This window comes from Cyprinus carpio, chromosome A19, assembly GCF_018340385.1.
Source record: "Cyprinus carpio isolate SPL01 chromosome A19, ASM1834038v1, whole genome shotgun sequence".
Lineage (NCBI taxonomy): Eukaryota > Metazoa > Chordata > Actinopteri > Cypriniformes > Cyprinidae > Cyprinus > Cyprinus carpio.
In genome coordinates this window covers 19,098,425-19,117,931 of record NC_056590.1, presented here as the reverse complement: position 1 = coordinate 19,117,931, position 19,507 = coordinate 19,098,425, and the positions used below count along the sequence as shown (strand labels likewise).

At 35.4% G+C, this 19,507-nt stretch overlaps 2 protein-coding genes across 5 annotated transcripts in view; both read left to right on the top strand.

The window, feature by feature from the left end:
* Window positions 1–588: 588 nt before the first annotated feature.
* On the top strand, window positions 589–5,737 carry LOC109085921 (retinitis pigmentosa 9 protein homolog). Its single transcript, XM_019100410.2, has 6 exons — window positions 589–874; window positions 1,011–1,041; window positions 1,203–1,332; window positions 1,439–1,530; window positions 2,268–2,329; window positions 4,597–5,737. Exons 1-6 carry the CDS (start codon window positions 726–728, stop codon window positions 4,790–4,792), a joined length of 660 nt encoding a protein of 219 aa, XP_018955955.1. The 5' UTR covers window positions 589–725; the 3' UTR covers window positions 4,793–5,737.
* Window positions 5,738–7,486: 1,749 nt separating this feature from the next.
* LOC109085915 (engulfment and cell motility protein 1) overlaps window positions 7,487–19,507 on the top strand; it is a 76,208-nt gene continuing 64,187 nt past the window's right edge. For 2 of the 4 annotated variants that reach the window (XM_042776917.1, XM_042776914.1), the window contains exon 1: window positions 7,487–7,624. The gene's annotated coding sequence lies outside the window, so the exon portion shown is untranslated. The remainder of the gene's footprint in view (window positions 7,625–19,507) is intronic. The other 2 variants (XM_019100400.2, XM_019100398.2) reach the window with 1 other exon arrangement.

Below are 19,507 nucleotides of genomic sequence, written 5' to 3'. Positions count from 1 at the left end.
GACAATAGAGTTTTTATGTTATATTTACATGTATGTATGAATGTATGCATAAGGAATTTACTTTTTCTCTGACACCATGTATTGATATCTTTTATTATTACTGTGTAACATTAACATTATAAATGCACTTTCATTCAAATGCTAATATCGAACAATTATGCATACAAACATAAATAAGGAAAACACAAAACATGCCAACAGGGTAAAAGTATAAAATACAAAGGTCTAACAATATCAAATAAATACTGCTTTATTCAAAGAGTCCGTATGTTCACTGTATGTACAGCCTAACTTTAGGCCACAAAACCATGAAGTTGGGTTTTTATTAGTGAACTTGCATTTATAAATGTAAATTTTGGTCAAAATGTAGGCAAATTAAATCAGTAAAATAACTTTTATTCCTCTTTAGTTTATTAATTGAAGACAAAACGTACATTTTCCCATAAAAGTTAAAGAGAGCCTAAACACTGAATATTTCTATTGATATAGATGTCTTTATCTCACACCACAATATAACTGAACACCCATGTAGTTTTGACATCAATGCGCGTGACTTGCAGACTTTTATTTTGACATCTCGTGCTAATCCACTGCGCTCGCGCTTTCAACCGGAAGTGGTCAAACGCTCATATGTGCCTTTACAATCAATCACCCTAAACATCGTAACTTTTTGGACATAAAATGTGGGTAAATATTTAGAAGAAATTATCCCCAACGAATGTAAAATGTCAGATCGCAAACGAAGCCGAAAGCACCACGAGGACAGACATGAAAAAAAGAAACACAAGGAGTCAAAACAAGATGAAGGCAAATACCAACACCAAACCAGAAAACTGATTCAAGAGGTGCAGAAGCTCAAGCATGTGGAGACCTTGTGAGTATTTGCTGCATTCTTAATGCTTTCGAAGAGAGCTTTTAATAATCTAAACTTCTGTAGTTTTATGTCATCGCAAAAGTTTCTCGTTCGTCCTGCATAGATTTGATGACTTTCTCTTCATTGTCTCTTCCAGCTATGAAAATCCTCCGCCTGGGTTCATTAAGGTTCGGCCATGGCTTGAAGTGTTGTCGTTAAATTCTCCAGATTCATCATGAACTAGTTGTTTTGGCCCTCTTTTACAACATGTGATCTGAGATTGTGTAAATGCATTAGAAATAAGCGTTTAAGTGAGCATTTGGCAATACATGCATGGCTGCTTTTGCAGGAAGAGGATGACAGACCAGAGGACTGTATCCCTGATGACCCTGGAAATGAGGACGCTAGGAGCTTTTTGGCTCACGCTCCCACTAAAGGACTGTGGATGCCTCTGGGGAAAGAGGTGAAGGTCATGCAGTGTAAGCAAGCATTCGGATGCCTTCACTTCTCCATAGTGATATTTTAGCTTTTACAGTGTTGATGAAGCTAGTTGAGAAATCTTAAGTGCACAAACTGTGTGTGTAGGCTGGAGATGTAAGAGATACGGCCACAGAACGGGAGATAAAGAATGTCCTTTCTTTATCAAAGGCAACCAGAAACTGGAGCAGTTCAGAGTGGTGAGTAACACAAGTGGCCTCCTTTTACACTGTAGCATCTTAAAAAAGAAGATTTGGACATTTTGAATTTGAAATTGAGATGTGAAGTAGCAGGTAGCTGTCTAATATACAGATTTCTGATACTTAATTGAACTCTTGCATGGATAATGTCATGTTTTTTTTTTTCATATGTAATTTTTCATCTTTTATCTGACCATCTGACAACAAGACGAATTCCTTGTGTGTGTAAACACACTTGGCATAAAGCTTTTTTCTGATTCTGATTAAAATTAAAATGTTAATTTTTTGGTTTTTGCACCTAAGTACACTCATGCACATTTTGACCAGGGTAGTTTTTAAACTTTTTGCAAAGAAATGTGCAGTACTTTTGGGAAAGTATGAATCAGTGGCCTAATAAAAGCTGATTTATTTACATAGAGTAGGTTGGTCTGACATGTAGAGGTCACGTGATCAGCCAAAAACTACTCATTTGATCTTGACCTCCCTCCTATTATCAGACTTTTTCATTCACACACAGCTGAAATCTTTTATTTTTTGTGTGACATTGAATCCAAGCCGTTAGGTGGCAGTAAAATTCCAAGACGACTGCCATATCAACAGCTCAACATCATAAAAAAATTAACTGTTACTTTAAAACTATAAAGTAATTTACTTCCATTGCAAGTTTGTTAAAATTGTAATATGTTGAATCTGAATTGTTTGTGAATGTTTGTACAATTTGTGTGATTCTCTCATAGGCGCATGAGGATCCAATGTACGATATCATCCGTGAAAACAAACGCAATGAAAAAGAGACTAGGTACGTCATGCTCTCTGTCACTGACAACTGTCAGTCATGTTTTAAAGAACACAGTCTGTGTCATCAAGTGTTTTAAGCACTTGTACTTAATATTTGAAATATTTTTGTCAGTCCATGTTGCATTTAATTTACATACATAATAAGGGTGGACCTGATTTACAATCAGTCAGTGATTTACACTATCGTTCAAAAGTTTGGAATCAATACAGTTTTTTGTGTCTCTTATTCTCACAAAGTCTGCATTTATTTGATCAAAAATACAGTATTGTTATGAAATATCATTACAATTTAAAATAACTGTTTTCTTTTTTAATATATTTTGAAATGTAATTTATTCCTGTGAATTTGTCAGCAGCCATTACTCCAGTCTACAATGTCACATGATTTGCTGCTCAAGAAACATTTCTTATTCAGGGGATACTCCACCCCAAAATGATAATTTTGTCAATATTCACTTACCCCCATGTCGTTCCAAACTCGTAAAAGCTTCGTTCATCTTCGGAACACAATTTAAGATATTTTGGATGAAAACCGGGAGGCCTGTGACTGTCCCATAGACTGCCAAGTAAATAACATATCCATATCACCGTATGCTCTTCTGTGTCATCCGCGCCACAAGGATGCACTGTTTCTGCGTGTATTTAGCTTTGATTTGAAAGAAAACAGCGCATCCTTGTGGCACGGATGATACAGAAGAGCATTTATGGGTTTGGAACGACATGGGGGTAAGTGATTAATGACTATTTTCATTTTGGGGTGGAGTATCCCTTTAATATCAATGTTGAAAACAGTTGTGCTGCTTAATATTTGTGTGAAAACCCAGGTATATTTTTTTTCAGGATTCGTTGATTAAAGTTTACAAGAACAGAATTCATATAAAATCTAAATATTTTGTAATATTATACATGAATACATATTATATTATACATATTATACATCCTGTTACTTTTAATCAATTTAATGTGCCTTTGCTGAATAAAAGCATATTTCTTTTAAAAACTATACTGACCCCAAATCTGTTAACGGTTGAGTGTGTATATGAGATGAAGAGCTTTTAAGAATACCCATCCTCTGCTAGTGTGTTGAGGACTCTCAGAGACCAGTGTTGATAAATTGTCATTTCAACAAAAGAACCCTGTTGCAGACAATAACATAACTCTTTACTCCACTGTGATTATCTTCTGCTGTGTGGTGACGAGCTCTTGCTACATGGGAGTAATTAGAAACAGTTATGAGGAATGTAAACCCATTGTGGGCCGTTTTGACAGGTTATTTTGTTAATACTGCTAATAAACACGTTAATAAACTTTCCCCCGGGGTTTGGAGATTTGATTTTCTCAGCAGGATGATGGAAAACAAGAAGTAGCTTGTTTAAAAAAAAAAAACGTGAAAGTCAGAAGTCAGCCGCTTTAACATTTGAGGCGGTCTTCACAGCATGTAGTGAATGAAAGCAAATCTAAAACGGGCTTGTGCGGTTGCCAAGGATACACGCCTCTGTTAGAGGATGTGAACCTTCTGAACAGCAGTGATCTGATGAATTGTTAATGTGGCAAAAGCTGTCAGAAGGTGCATGTGTTTTCTGCTTCCTCTTCAAGTCAATAGCAATTGAATTTAGTTAAAGATAATGAAGTTCTTAAATAAGCCGAACAAATCCAGTTGTGCAAAGGTGAGAAGCGTCATTTCTGTACCACTAGCGCCACCAAAAGTTATAGCAAAGATAATGACTGAAATGTGTTTAATGTGCTTTCTCTTTTTTTGGAATATAGTTTATTTCACACTTTCTTTGTAGATTTTAATATTTAACACATAAAAAAAAATCATATTTTATTTACATTTTATAATGTAATATTATATAAAATGTTAGTTGTTAACCATAATAAGTAATATTATAAATGCATGTATCCTTATAAATATTAATAATATTTTTAAAAAATGTAGCAATGCTGAAGACAAAATAAACACAAACATGCTTATATACGCATGCATTTTTTTTTTCTTGAGCATTGCCAAAATATTTAATGCTATAATTATATATATATTATTTAAATATTGCTTTTTAGGATTTAGTACAGACCATAATTTAGATTTATAGTTGTCTCTACTTATTAATCTGGAATATTTTAAAGGATGTGTGTGTGTGTGTTTCATGTTCAGTGTTGTTTTCTATAAAGAGATCAATTATCTATAGTTTTATTGTTTTTATTGTCAACCTATTGCAATATTGTGCATGGAAAATTATTTTATTGTGTCCTTCCTCTTCACTGTAGGATCCAGCAGTTGAAACAGATGCTTGAAGACACCACCTCCGACTCTGACTCCGCCTCGTCTTCCTCTGCCTCCTCCGATCACACCCGGAAGAAGAAGAAAAAGAAAAAAGAGAAGAGGAAGAAAGAAAAGAAGAAACACGTGAAGAAAAAGAAGAAGCACAAGGCCAAGGCTAGCGATGACTCAGACTCCGATTGAATCAAGGCCAGTGGTCTGGGCGTCTCAGTGCTCATCACAGAAGCTCATAATGTCTGCAGTGGATGCGTCAGCCCTATCAAATATACACAGGAGACTTCCCATCAGTTCCCCAGGCCATCTTCAGATCTGCTTAATAATGCATGGATGCATTTAATCCCCTCTGTCACATGGAATGCTTAGGATATGTGAATCTCTGACAGATTTCCTGTAGCTGGTCCTTATCAGACTGTTCACATGTTTGTACAGAACACTTTCTGAATGTATGTTGATTCACATTTTGAGAATGTGTAATTGTGAAATTTGCTGACGAGAGCTTATGATACATGCCATCTGCTGTCGTGAACAGTGACATCCATAAGTGTCATGTAAATAAATCAGTAATTATGGCTTTTTAGCATGTACAACTTCTTTGTATGGTAATCTGATATTTTTTAAAGAGATCTGGGCATTTATAGGGTCTTCTAACTCAAATTACGTCCTCTATTTCCATAAAATTGTTTAGGGCTTTTGCATGTGGCCGTGGTACATAAGGGCAGCCAATTAGCACCTCTTGAAGGGCTGACAATGGTTTGCACATCATTCACATCACGAGAGAGGCAGATCGAGAGGGGAGAAGAGGCTTTTGCTTTGATCTCGTCACTCCTCGCTGAAATCCGGAGTCCCGCGGTTGTCATCAGAGTACATGCACCATTTTGTGCCAAGATAAATAGTGCATCACATCATCAAAGGAGCTCTTTATAATGCTTTTTCATTTAGCAACTATGTATGCTTTTTAAAAAGACAAGAAAACAATACTAAGATAATAGTACATTTTCATTTTAATAATATAAATATTAAATCAACTTAATGCTGTCTATCAGGGCTGTTTTTTCAGATGAGGTCGTTAGCTTGTCTTATCTTCATAATGTGTTTGTGCTAGTAATAAAAGCTGGATTCTCATGTTTCCTTTTTAGTTCCTCTCTTCTCATTGTTCTGATCTGGCCAGGGCCATTAGAAACGTGTGCGTATGTCACATGTTCCCTTTTTATCTGATGAGCTGTGAATCTCACAGAATGAGTTCTCACTGTTCGGCTCTATGCTTTGTTGAATTTCTATTTTAAATTTGGATTAGCTAAAGAAGTTTAATCAGACAAGACAAGTGTAATTTGAAACTTAATTGTGATTGAAAATTCCTGCACAGCAGTTTTGCCTACAAAAATATGTATAAAACATGTTCTAAAATAAATTACAAAACGTTGTCATATATATATATATATATATATATATATATATATACAATTACAAATAAAATATATGAATAATGGCTTATGTATGTGTAATTTGTTATTTTATTGTATTATATATATAGTTAATGGAAATGCATATATATGCACACACACACAAATACCCATCACAATTTACCAGTATATCAATTACATTTATCATCTTCATAGGTGAACTTTGAAAAAATATATACTTTTACTGCATAAGGATCATGCACAGAAGTCATCAACAGTGTAGTTTTCATGATGCAGAGCATGGTGTTGGTTTTCAGCAGTTTCATTTCCTAAAGAACCAGAGTTGTTCATCATTTCACACAGTCTGAAGAAAAATCTGAAGCATGTCACAGCATTCAGAGAGGAGCTGAAGCACAGACTGGCCCATGATGTGTATTTGCATAATGGTTTTTATATAGAGACAAACTAGGGGCAACATCAGCAGTGATATTGCATATAGACTGGATTTTGGTTTACATAATCTTTCACATCATGAGCTTTGCTTAGCAAAACTAGACATTCTTGGAAGGCTTTTTATAGAACTGTGTCCTCTCTGATCATCAAAATGAAGTAATCAAATGATGTCAGCATGGGATGGTTAATACATCACCTTGTGTGGGACAGAAAATCTATTGCCTTGTGTGGATGGACATTGAGAGGATATTTACAAAATGCCAATATGCCCTGAAGAATAATGGCGCAGGCAATGATTTTTCTGGTTTAATCCCATTTTCTTCTTCTCTAGACAAAGGTTTGCTGGTGTTAATTAAAGTCTTTTAAAAATACTTAAGTATAAAAATATTTCATATACTCTTGTAACAACAAAAACAAATCGTTCATTCTCAGTAGATGATAAACTCTGAAATCCTTTGAACTTCCATTTGTTTTACAGTAATTTAGCAGACATTCTTATCCAACGTTACTTACAAAAAGCATTTTAAGAAAAATAAAAAAAATTATTCAATGAAAATTAATAAAATTCATTGGTACTTTATATTTTAAGTTCGGGGGATATTTAAAACGTAGAAGATAAGTGTTCTAATTAAATTTAGAAATAAATAAATAATAATATATAAATAATAATAAATAAATGAATTATTTAAATTTAAATTTATTTATATTATTGTAATAATTCGAACTATTAACTATTTTCTACCTTTCCGGTGATCTTAAAGCCTAAAATGAAAAAAAAAAGTAATATTCCTGTTCTTAATGAAATATATGTGTTCCAGATAAATTCTAACGTCCCTACATGTCTTATTTACTATGTAATTAAATAATAGCCGAAAAATATTTTGTATCAAGAAGCAAAAACACCACAATCAAGATAGACTAAGAAAACACCCTGATGCGCTTTTATCCGTCTATTGAATGATGAGGATTTACTGTGCTGTGATTGGTGGATGCCTGAAGCGGCTGAGCCAATCATGAACCGGGAGGAGGAGGAAAGAGGAAGTGAAAACAACATCAGCACGATCTATCTAGTGCGCTAGAGAGGAAGGGAGGGAGTGCGCGACTGCAACAAACTCTCAAACATCAATCCCTGGAAGGAGGAAAAGTCGCCTCGCCGCTTCAGGTTCGTACGATTTATTTCGCATTGCCGATTCGCCTGATGTTGATCTGCTGTCGGGTGCGATCACAGGCCAGTTCGCGCTGTTTCGCTCCTGCTGGCTTAAGTTTAAGCGCTGTAGTGTGCAGTTGTAAGACAGTCATGAGTAGTCCCTCTATTGAGCGCAGACAGACAGATTGCAGCGGCTGGAGAGTTTGACAGAGCTCAGTGCGTGAAAGACTGTGCGTGTTTTATTCCACACGCTCTCAAATTTACAAGAAGACTTGTGAGGTCAGAAGAGTGTCACAAACAGTTCTTTTCACTATTGATCCTGTTCAGCAGTGTTAAAGTGAGAATGGTGCATTACAGAGTTGCACAATGACAGTGACTTCTCTATTGTCTTTGTAGTAAAGGTCAGAAAAATCTTTTATGTACTTTGAAACTTATTGCGCTCATATACGATTTTTATTTTATCGAAGATCCTCGTGGACTTGAGAATAAATAGACTTTCGCTTGGCTTTTTATTAAAAGTGTCTGTGTGCGTGAAATAAAGGTCCAGTTAAAGGAACAATCACACTAATTCTCATCGTTTACTCGTGTGGCGTTAATAGTATGTATATTACTCCAATGATGATATAGGCTACTTTCTTCAGTTCAACACAATAATACTCTCAGTCACCATTTACTTTCATTTGTAGGCAAAAAAAATGCAATGAAAGTGAATGGTGACTGAAGTTGTCAGGCTTTTGCCTAACATTGCCTTTTGTGTTCCACCCAAGGAAGAATGAACTTGAGTAACTGATGACAGATTTTACTTTATTGGGTGAATTTTTTTTGCTTGTGAAATATCTCTTTAAATACTTAGATTAGTGCTGATAATGGATAGTGATTCGATTAATGGAATAAATAAAGCTAATTGTATTTTATGTGTGTGTGTATATATATATGACGCATCATATATATATATATATATTATATATATATATATATATATATATATATATATATATATATATGGATATATATGGATGAAACTATGCAGATATATTGCTTAAGACTATAAAATGTAAATGAAAGAAAGTTATGTATGACCTTTTTATAATGATGACTCATACAAAAATTGAAAGTTACAAAGAAAACACATCAAACTAAAACACTGTATGATGGCAATAAACAAACATGGGGAAAACTGTTTAACAGTGTTTAAAAATTCAGTAATCATTTATATATTTGACAGTTTTATGCATTTTTGATACTTTGTGCACTATTGAGGTAAAATCATGCAGTAATGTCAAACTTTAGTGGAGTAACACATTTTGCTTTTGTAATTTCTTTTTTGTGTTGTGTGTCAAACTTTTTATATAGTATATATGTATTTATTTTCTTCAAATTAAAGTACTTATTTCTGCTGTTATTTCAGTAGGGTGGTGCTCATGTACCATTGGCTTTCACTTATGTAGATCATTTTTTAAAACTGATGTTATTTCAGTTAAATTTTAGTTATTGATATCACTGACATGTTTCTAACTATTTTTTTTTATCATCAATTATACCAATTAGTTGTTGCAGTCATATTTGAGACTGTTGAAATACCAGCAGAATTCTTGATACACCAATATGTTGTATTCAAATGTTGTGGTATGTTCAAAATAGCTTTGAAAGTGTGTCAAAATCGAGGAAGAAATGACATCTGTAAGTAGTAGAAACTTCCATGCCCTCCAGGAATGAAATAGTTTGTTCCTTTTCATACAAAAAAAAAAAAAAAAAATATCAGAAGCTCAAAGTCTTCATCTTTTTTTCATGCATATATTTCCTTGACTTTGTAATTCAGATGTGTGCTGGTCTTGTGGAGTCCAGATTGTTGCAGTGGCTTTCTGTTTCTCTTATCCTCATGTTGTTGAGTCACTTTTGTGTCTGGAGGCAAGTGTGAGCCCAGCGTCTTGCCCCATTGGTCCTTAAGAACACATGCATGCGCTGTTGGTCTTTTGAGATGTATGCATGTCCAGTGCATGTTAGCGGCATGTAGAATGTTTTCTGGGTCAGAAATAATTGAGTAACATCACAACATAATGTCAAATGCATGTTTTTGCTGCCTGTTGGGAGCAATGTGTTAATTTTTGTTATATAGAAAGTAAGAAATAGGACAGGATTGACAGCGCATGGAAGGAAATTAGTAGTGTTGCAAGCCAGACTCGAACCCACAAAGCCCAAATGAGCACCCTTGCGCAATGTATCGGAACGTGTACTATTAGGCCACAGTTGTTTGATGAATGTGTGCACAACTTTCAACCTTTCTTTAAGGTTTTTGCATCATGCTAAACTCACGAGGATGGCATCTTTAGTCAAGAAATCCTTCTGCTTTTCATTGTCTTCATTTCTGAGTTGAAGTCGGGGTTTCTTATTGTTTCGGTTGTGCAGTGGATGCAGTAACAGATCAGATGAGTTTTCTAAGAGAGTCAGAAGTTTAAGGAGTTGCTGTGTAGCAGCTCATTGAAATTCTGCACATGTGCGCCATGTATATTTAAGTTTCTTTCTGCAGTTTCTCAGTCTCTCACCTCTTGAGTGCAACCTTGCCAATTTATGATGAGTTCTTGACTGCAAGTCTCTCTCTCTCTCTCTCTCTCTCTCTCTCTCTCTCTCTCTCTCTCTCTCTCTCTCAGTGTTTTACATTCCTCCCTTTTTCCTCACTCTATATCCTTCACACCACCCAGCCCCCTTATCTCACATCTAAACTCACTTACTCAAGGGGGAATTCTCAACTGTTCCTTTGTCTGATGTGTTTGTTACTGTCTTCTCTTATCTTTCTTGCCACCAAAATAAGAGAGAGGATCTTTGGCTTTGTCTTCTTCCATTGCATCTCCAGTGTGGTCACATAGAAAATCTATTGCACTTAGAAACTGGAAAAAGCCACATGCATGCATTGCTTTGTGAAAATTATCTGTAATTTAAAACATATTAAAAACATGAATGAATAAATAAAATGTCTTTTGTAATTTTATCTTTCAACATAAACTAGTGCCATAATACACATTAAAAGATTGGTGCTTGATTTCTTTGCCCATTGATGAGTGCCATACTTCATCTTCATAAAGAGAAATTATATTCATACTTCATAAAGAGATACTTGAGTGTGTGTGTGTGTTTAGGTGAAGTTGAAGTGCTTATACATGTCGTACTGACTTTTAAGATGAACTGCTGTGCTAAAAATAATTTTTTTGAAATGTGTTTCCAAACAACATCAAACATTTTTTGCAATTCTGTGTGTATTAAAATTACACACGTCAGTTTAATTGGAATTTTGTGGATTTTAGTCGATTTCTATAAGCTTAACTAGCCAGTGTAAATGTTGGCAGTGAATTTTTAGTAGATATATATGTTCAAACTTTTACTGAGTAGAGTTTTTTTTAAGGAAGTATCTTGAGCTAACCAAAGCTGCATTTCTTTGATCCAAAATACATTAAAAACAGTAATATTGTAAAATATTATTACAATTTTTAATAACTGTTTTGTATTTCGATATATTTTGAAGTGTACTTAATTATCATTCTACGCTGATTTGCTCAAATATGTCTTATTATTATCAGTATCGAAATATTCTGTAATGAATAGAAAGTTCAAAAGAACAGTTTATTTAACAATTTATTTATTTGTATTTGTAATTTTAAAAATGTAGCTTTTTTTTTGTTTTTAAAAATTCAATGCATCCCTGCATTAATAAAAAAAGGAATATTACTGAACCCAAACCCAAATTCACTTATAATTCACTTATAACTGAGTATTTCTCTTTCTGTAAAAATGTTGATTCTGCACTTAGATATACACATTTTATTCAAGATAATCCCTTCCACTGCATAAAACCAGATTTCTGTTGCTAATGTTTCTTATTGCACCAGATATCATCTGATGGGCATCAACACCCGTCCCTCCAGCAAAGCCTGGCGAGATCAATTTCCTGGTTTAGTGGATAATGTTGCAGCGCATGTAATTATTGCTTCTGGCAATACATTAATTACAGATGCAGACAGGTTTAAATGAAGGTGTTAAAGTCGCTTAATAAGTGTCAGTGGAAGCGTAAAGAGAATCTGTGATGTTGTTGCTGTTGAAACCGTTCTGTTACTTCCCTGCTTCGGATGATGAATATCAATGTAAGACCAAAACCAGGTCATTAGAATGCTTTGTTTAGACTGCATTCTTCCATATTCTGTTAAAATGGGTCCAGTCTCTTTGTGTTTGCACTATGGTTTTACTTTTGTCTAAACATCCTCAGTGAATGGGTTGGGTTTCATTTTTAGATTGTGCCAACAATAGGCGGGATTTGAAGCTTTTCCTTGCACCTGTGCTCTTGGGAAGCCAGTGATCCTGTGGTGTTGCTTGTATGTACTAACATTTGGTTGAACTGGTCCTGCTGGTACTGATTTGGCACAGTCCGTTTTCTCTGAGCGGGCACAGAGCCTCAGGTCATCGCAGCTGCATGCTTACGATCATCCCAGCTGTGTGCTTGCAGTAAAAGCTTTCTCTCTTGGAAGGCTGTCACATGTGGCGGCTCCCTCTCTCCTTCTGGCGAGCGTGTCAGACTGCATCCTGATGCTGTTATCGTGCCATTTCGTCACTTAGCCAAGACTTAGGCCATTAAAAGAGCAAGAGGTCTGGGATGGCCATATAAACAGTGTTGGAGCATGTGTAGGGATCAACACAAATCCAGCTTTAATCCTCTCCACGTGGATCCTGCAGTTTTAAAGTTGGGCACTAATAATGACCCACATCTTGATCCACTTTTCTAGGACTTCATCATGGGTTGAGATTTGTTTTGTTCCTGTTGTGAGCCGTTGGATTCGCTGTGTTTGCCGGAGTGCTGATTCACTGGCTTTCTGTAAACACATACAGACCTGCGCCATCATCTGTGGTTTTTTTTGCTTCAGGTCAGACCGTGAGCTCAGTGTGAGTCAGAGAGAATAGAAGAAGAGAGATGCAGGTCGAGCGCAAAAGCGCATGTATTTAAAATCGACTTGTTATTAGCTGAGTAACTGTTGTTGAGCTAAATGGGAATTGGTTAATGACATGATGCTGTTTTTTATTTTTTATTTTTTATTTTTGTCTGGTTCTATTCATTCTTGTTTCAAGATGGATTTAAATGCCATTTAGAAATGTAATGACTTGAACTTCTCCAATGCTGATGAGTGTTTTTAATGTCTGTTTAAAAAAAAATCATTTTCATATTTTTTGGGGGTTGGCATAAAGTCAAAAAAATTAAACAGCTGAAGAAAAAGCCTCATGCCAAGCTTAGTTTATGAAATGAGTAATTTATGATATTTTTGAAAAATGCTTTATAAATCTATTTTAAATATTAATTAGATATTATAATTAAACATGTTAATATATAATAAATATAATAATAATATAAAATAATGATGAATATCAGTACACTGACATATTCAAGATGCCAAGAATTATCTTAATTTTTAATAGATTTTTAATGTTTTGAAATGTCAGTTATCACAGCATGTTTAATTTAAATCTAATTTAATTTGATTTAAAAATGTAATTAAATATTAAATTGAAAATTATATTAAAGTATTAAATTAAGGTAAATATTAAATTATATATCTATAAATTTAAAACAAATAATTAATATATTTTTGTGATACCAGAAATATATTATTACAGAATATTGTGCTTGCATCTGATTGATTAACAGGACTAACTTTTCAGATTTTGAGTTTATATTAAGAGTCATTAAATGAAAATGTTTCTTCAAAATGCTGTAAAACCAAATGAAACCAACAGAGTACATTTCTAAGAATGTGTATTGAAGCGAAAACATTTTTCTTTTTCTTATACGGCTTGGATAAATCTGAAAATTCATGCATGTAAATGTAGGCCATAAGGATGAGAGGAAGAGGAAGTGAAAGTCTGGACAGGATGCTTGTTCTCTCGTTCTCTCTCAGGTTCAGTGAGGTCTAACAGTGTCGCATGCCTTTCCAAGTGTGTTGCTTTGCATAAAGAGGAAAACACTGCACCCCCATTTTGGCTTTCTTCCTGTTGATGAGCATCATTATGACTAATTACATCAAGCCTCAGTTTGTGCTGGGTGTGTCGGACATGCGCTATATGAATCTAGCTGATAGACTGTACGTTTCTCTTTTATCCTTCACAAGGTTTCATATAAAGACGACTGATTCATCACAAAGATTTGTGTTTCACCAGAACCAAATGCAGCGTGATACTGTCACAAAAGGCACAGGCTGCAATTTGAGGAGGGTAGAAACATACAGTGAGACTGAATTTGTCATCGCTGCCTGGCTTTGACTTTAAAAGCTTTTGTGTATAAAGATCTAGGAGACTGTAATGTGCTAGCAAGGATTTTTTATTCACTGTTGGAGTGCATGCAGTATCGGATATGATGAGACCCTTTTACATTGATTGTGAATGTGCAGCAGTAAACAGCGGCTGTCTATGTAAACAAATGAAGTAGTCTCACTGCAGAAAGTGAGGAGTGCACGATACAGTATAAATACAGTCAAATTTGCGGTGTTTTACAGATAGAAGAACTTTTGTTGATAAACTATATTTTCAGTCGCTATGGGGAATGATTTCTGTGGTAATATTTGAAATCACTATTCCAGTGTGGTCTGTAATTCAGTAAAACAAAAGGCTCTGTTCTGCTATTTGTCTAAAGAATTGAACAAGAACATGTCAGATCCACTGCTCACTCTCTTAATTGAATAAAAAATATTTAATTAATGTTATTTAGTATAATTTATTTGTTTTATTTAATTTAAAAATATTTAAGAATATTTAAAAATATTTAATAAGATTAAGATTGTTGTTGTTGTTATTGTTGTTGTTGTTATTAATAACAATAATATTTTTTTTAAGTAGTATAAAACTGTTGAATGTTTACGTCTGATTGCTTGACAGAAGTTGACCTTGAAAATAAAAACAGCATACAGCCTTACATTTCATCAACTGAAAACAAACAAAAATCTACCTGAAATCATCTAAATATTGATTCACATAGTGTGTTTTTCCTTCTTTTGAAATGGACCAGGATTGTTTGGTTGACCTGTATGAGTCTGTGAACCTGCTGGTGGGGGTCTAGTGCCGCCCATATGTGAGGATAAAGCTGGTAGCTGTGCTAAACCACTCCCTGGTTTAGCAAAAAAAAAAATGTTTTTTTCTTTGTGCTGGAATGTCTCCTCTGAAAACATGGTTGACCTTTGCTACTGTTCTGCTAGGAATGTTCTGCAGGTGGTTTTCTTCACTACTGTTCCTCTTTTTCTCTCTCTCACTCTTCTCCATGTGTTTCAGTCTCTGTCAGGCTGCTATGAACTCTGGCAGACGGTGCATCTGTCTGCTGACCACCTGCTGTAAACATTGTCACAGTGTCTGACCCCTGACAGCCCTGTTTCTGCAAGGCATGTGTGTGTGTGTGTGTATGAGCACTCTTGTGGAAATCTACCTCTTTCCAGTGTAAATAAAATAAAATAAAATTAGAACATGAGTTATTAATGTTGAATTATTAAATATATCAATAGCGCTCAAGATTGATTTCAACAGTCAACTGAGGCTTTTTATTGTTGCAGTTTTTTGTTAACATGATTGAAGTAGAGTCATGTAAGAGCCACTGTTTCTGGAAAAAAAAAAAAAACTAAAACAAAAGACACTGAACATCCATCATCAGCAGAGAGGAAATCTGAGTAGAGAGTCAGGTGAGCAGCTTCCTGTGCCGCCTACAGCGTGCGCTCATCTATTTCCTGCTCTAACGGACGTGTAGAATGTTTTTCCAGAGATGAGTGTTATGTTCTTTCCTGTTTGATGTTTGATCGCATCGTAATGACATTCAAGAGGGTTATTACTCTCTCCATGGCCAGAACAGGACTCTGAGAATGCCTTTTATCGCTGATGTAATGGATTTAATATGAACAACTGTGTAATAAGAGAATCTTCAGCATTCTGAGAATAGTGGCAGATAGAGGAAGGTCATTTTCAGATGCATATTTGAATTGTTCTGGTTCACCTAAAAAAAAAGTGTAAGCCACACTGCACCAACTGGATGAATGTCAATAACGTGATGCTCTTTTTTTTTTTTTTGTCTGGATGGGTAAATTCAAAAATAAATAAAAAATGTATAAATAATTCATGCTTGCAATGCTTTGATTTGAATTCATCTCTTCTACGAGGTGCATGGGGGTTATGACGAGATTTTTGTGAGGCTTTAAGTTAAAAAAAATCAGGGTGATAAAACCACTGTTACTTTGGTATTATTTATATTGTTCTTTTACTTCCTATTTTTTTTTATTAGCTTTGGCTTTTAGATATATTTATTTTATTTGTTTATTTATTTTTTCTTCAGTTTTTTTTTACATTTTAGTTTAGTTCCATGCTTTTTTTTCCCCCAACTATTTTTCAGTTAGTTGCCAAGGCAGCATTTCTAATTATCTAATTTTAAGTTTGCAACTTATATTTATATTTTATTTCAACAATTTAGCTTTATTTTAATTACTGAATTTTTAAAAATAATTTTAGTTCAAGGGACAGTGCACTCAAAAATGAAAATTCTGTCATTAATTACTCTTTCCAAACCCCTAAGACCTTCGTTCATCTTCAGAACACAAATTAAGATATTTTTGATGAAATCCGAGAGCTTTCTGACCCTCCATAGACAGCAACGCAACTAAAATGTTCAAGGCCCAGAAAGGTAGTAAGGACATTGTTTAAATAGTCCATAACCGTAATGTTATGAAGCTACGAGAAAACTTTTTGTGCACAAAGAAAACAAAAATAATGAAACAACTTTATTCAGCAATTTCTTCTCTTCCGTGAATGAAGAAATTGTTGAATAAAGTTGTTATTTTTGTTTTCTATGTGCACAAAAAGTATTCTCGTAGCTTCATAACATTACAGTTGAACCACTGATGTCACAGATACTATTTTAACAATGTCCTAACTGCCTTTGGCCTTGATTGTTTCAGTTGTGTTGCTGTCTATGGAGGGTCAGAAAGCTCTCGGATTTTATCAAAAATATCTTAATTTGTGTTCTGAAGAAGAAGGAAGGACTTACAGGTCTGGAAATACATGAGGGTGAGTAATTATTGACAGAATTTTCATTTTTGGGTGAACTTACACTTTAATAATAACAACACTAGACACAATTGTCCTGATATCATGAAGGGAAAAAAAGGCTCATTAAAAGAATGAAATTCTTGGAAGAAAACTTTAAGTAGGTTGGCATAGTCTTTTATTGTTACTTAAAAATATCTTAACAAAACTGTTTCACTACTAAATGTTTAAAAAACGTTAAGTCATATGGTGCAACTAACATGCAGAAACATGCTGAGAAAAAATTCAAAACAGTAAATGATATCATTGAGAGACCTTTATTACTGTTAGTGAAGTCTCTTCAGATGTTAGATAAATGTTTTGACAAGGAAGGGTTTGATCATGTAGTAAAATGTCATGTGGTGCAACTGACCACTAACAGTTGATATTTATGAATTAATTCATGATATGTGGAAAAAAAGAGGCAAATTTTGACCTTGAAAAATACATTTAAATAGGTTTATAAAAATAAGGAAAGGTGTAAAGCATGTTATTAATGTTATTACATTTTCTTTATTGTTACACCCCATAGCAGTTTTAGCTTGATATGTGTTTTAAATTAGATTTTTCCTTGTCTTTTGTCACAGGCAGTCTTATTTGTCATTGTCCCAAAATCAAACAACAAGGAAAAAAGGTAACCATCCCCATGCCTATAATAGATCTACATCAATTACAGGACATCCTGAGTGATGTAAACGGTACCACCATGAAGAATTACAGCCCAGAGCAAACCCCAATGAATGGTTAGAGTAGGGCCAAGGCCCGGAGATGAAAGCATGTGTGGGCACACACACATAATGAAGGCTGGCATTGCGATGGGCGTTTCCAGTGAAGGTGGTTTGACTGAGGAGAAGATCCTGAAAATGGACAGTAGAAACAGGGCTGTGTTTGGTCTCGATCCATGATGATGGGGGGGATGGTTGGTGAAAGACCATATACAGCTGGGGGTTTGGGAGGAGCAAGGGACAGCTGGCTTTGTGTGTGTGTGTGTGTGTGTGTTAAGCACAGTGTCTCTTTGTTCCCCTCCCCTCTGCCTGGCACCAACCGGATCATTAAAGACTACAGCCGTTCATTGGCACCTCAGGTTCAGGAACAGCCCGGCGACTCTACAGAACGGCTGCACTCTACAGGGAAGATGCTTTGAAGGTTAGCAGGCCCAGCAGACAATGATCTACGCCAGCACTCCCACAGCGCGCACTGTTTCCATAGCACGCTATGATTGCCCAAATTACAGTGCTTGGGATAATTATGTATATATATCATAATGCTTGGTATGGAAGCTTAAACTTTACTGCCACTGAATGATAGTTCTTCAGGCTTGAGATATTTAGAAAATCCAGTCAGTCAAGGCTCAGTGCAGGTTAAAGCCTTGCTTTTGACCCTGAAACACTTTGTTTGTGTAACTCGGAGAGTTTATTTTCATTGCTCTTGAGAAAATTTTCCACTAATGGCGGGATGGTAGTGGGAAATTTCTGTCAAATTATCGGGGTATGCCTTGTAGTTTTACAGAGCGAGTCTCATTTCTCGAAGACTCCTTCTGTACTTGTATTTAAATGGACCGTGTATTTGAACCAGTTCCTTGAAGTGGGACGCGTAAAAATAGCATCGAATCAATCATAAAATGTTCCAGACTCGTGCAGGTCTAGATTCAGGATAAATTAACCCATCTGGGATTGTGGTGACATGTTGCTCTATATTTTCAGTGCTGAAGATCTAGAATTGCAGGCTTAAAATAGGTAGAAACGTAACCCCTCACAGTGAGTTTAGTATGTAATTCGCTTTGTCATAGTGGCCTTGTTGGGTTTGCAGACTTATCCCTGCTAGCTTTGCACATGTGTTATTATGCTAAGGCAAGAATCACTGTTAAAGGTATATTGAGGGTTTAGGGTTTCGAAAAAGCCCTTGACTGTATGAACATGCAGCTTGTCTTGCAATGTTTGTGCTATAAGGGTTAATAATATCTAAAACGTTTAGAGTAGAAAACAAAACTCTGACAGCTGAATGTAATGACAAAACTCAACTGGACGGAACTGTATTGCCTCTATAAAGACTTCAAACTAAACTGAATCTTCAGGTTTTTAGTTGTCAGCAGACTATAGAATCACAACAGGGAAGTAAGTGGCCTCATTCATACCAGATCACAGTATGTTCGGCCTGCAGATGTCAAGTATGCATGCTTGCAGACCCCTCAAGCCGAGAGCCTGGGAACCCCCACATCACCATTAGCAAACTGACGGATATCATTAATCTTTACGTCGCATGACTGATTATTCATGGTATGATCCCGTGTGAAATGGAGCTGGTCTGAGTGCTGTTTATTTTCATGTTGTCTGTGACTCCTGCTGTTATCCATGTCCTGAAATCACCTCTCGTCTGGCTGACTGCTAGAAGCAGAATTCTCATCATCTTCTGAGCAGAGCAATCTAGAGTCGTTTAGAGGTTCTTCTCAGCTGTGAATCACTGCATCCCTGCTCCGATAGACACATCTGAGCTCAGTGAAGCCTCAGACTTGTGCAAAAGGAGGAGTGCTTTGATAAAATGGGAGTAATGAAGACAAACCCTGAAATGAAGTAATGAAGACTTTTTTTGTACAAATTCTTTCTCATGTCCCAGCTTGATATGCAGAGACAATCCATAGAGTTAACAATTGATTTTAAACCATTGCTCTGTTTGTTGGAGCTTTGGCCTTACATGGCAAAATTGACTCAACCAAAGGCAGTAGTTTAGGGGCAGGGCTATATATTTGTCTGACGGTCTGAAATATTGAAGACATGAAGAGTGTTCATAAAACTCACTACTTTCCAATATTTT

What these genes read in the sequence shown, in the direction of transcription:
- LOC109085921 (XM_019100410.2), top strand. Translation starts at nt 726, where the DNA reads ATGTCAGATCGCAAACGAAGCCGAAAGCACCACGAGGACAGACATGAA. An exon ending in CTCCGCCTGGGTTCATTAAG is followed by an intron (nt 1,042 to 1,202) that starts GTTCGGCCATGG and finishes CTGCTTTTGCAG; the next exon opens with GAAGAGGATGACAGACCAGA. An exon ending in AGAGGTGAAGGTCATGCAGT is followed by an intron (nt 1,333 to 1,438) that starts GTAAGCAAGCAT and finishes CTGTGTGTGTAG; the next exon opens with GCTGGAGATGTAAGAGATAC.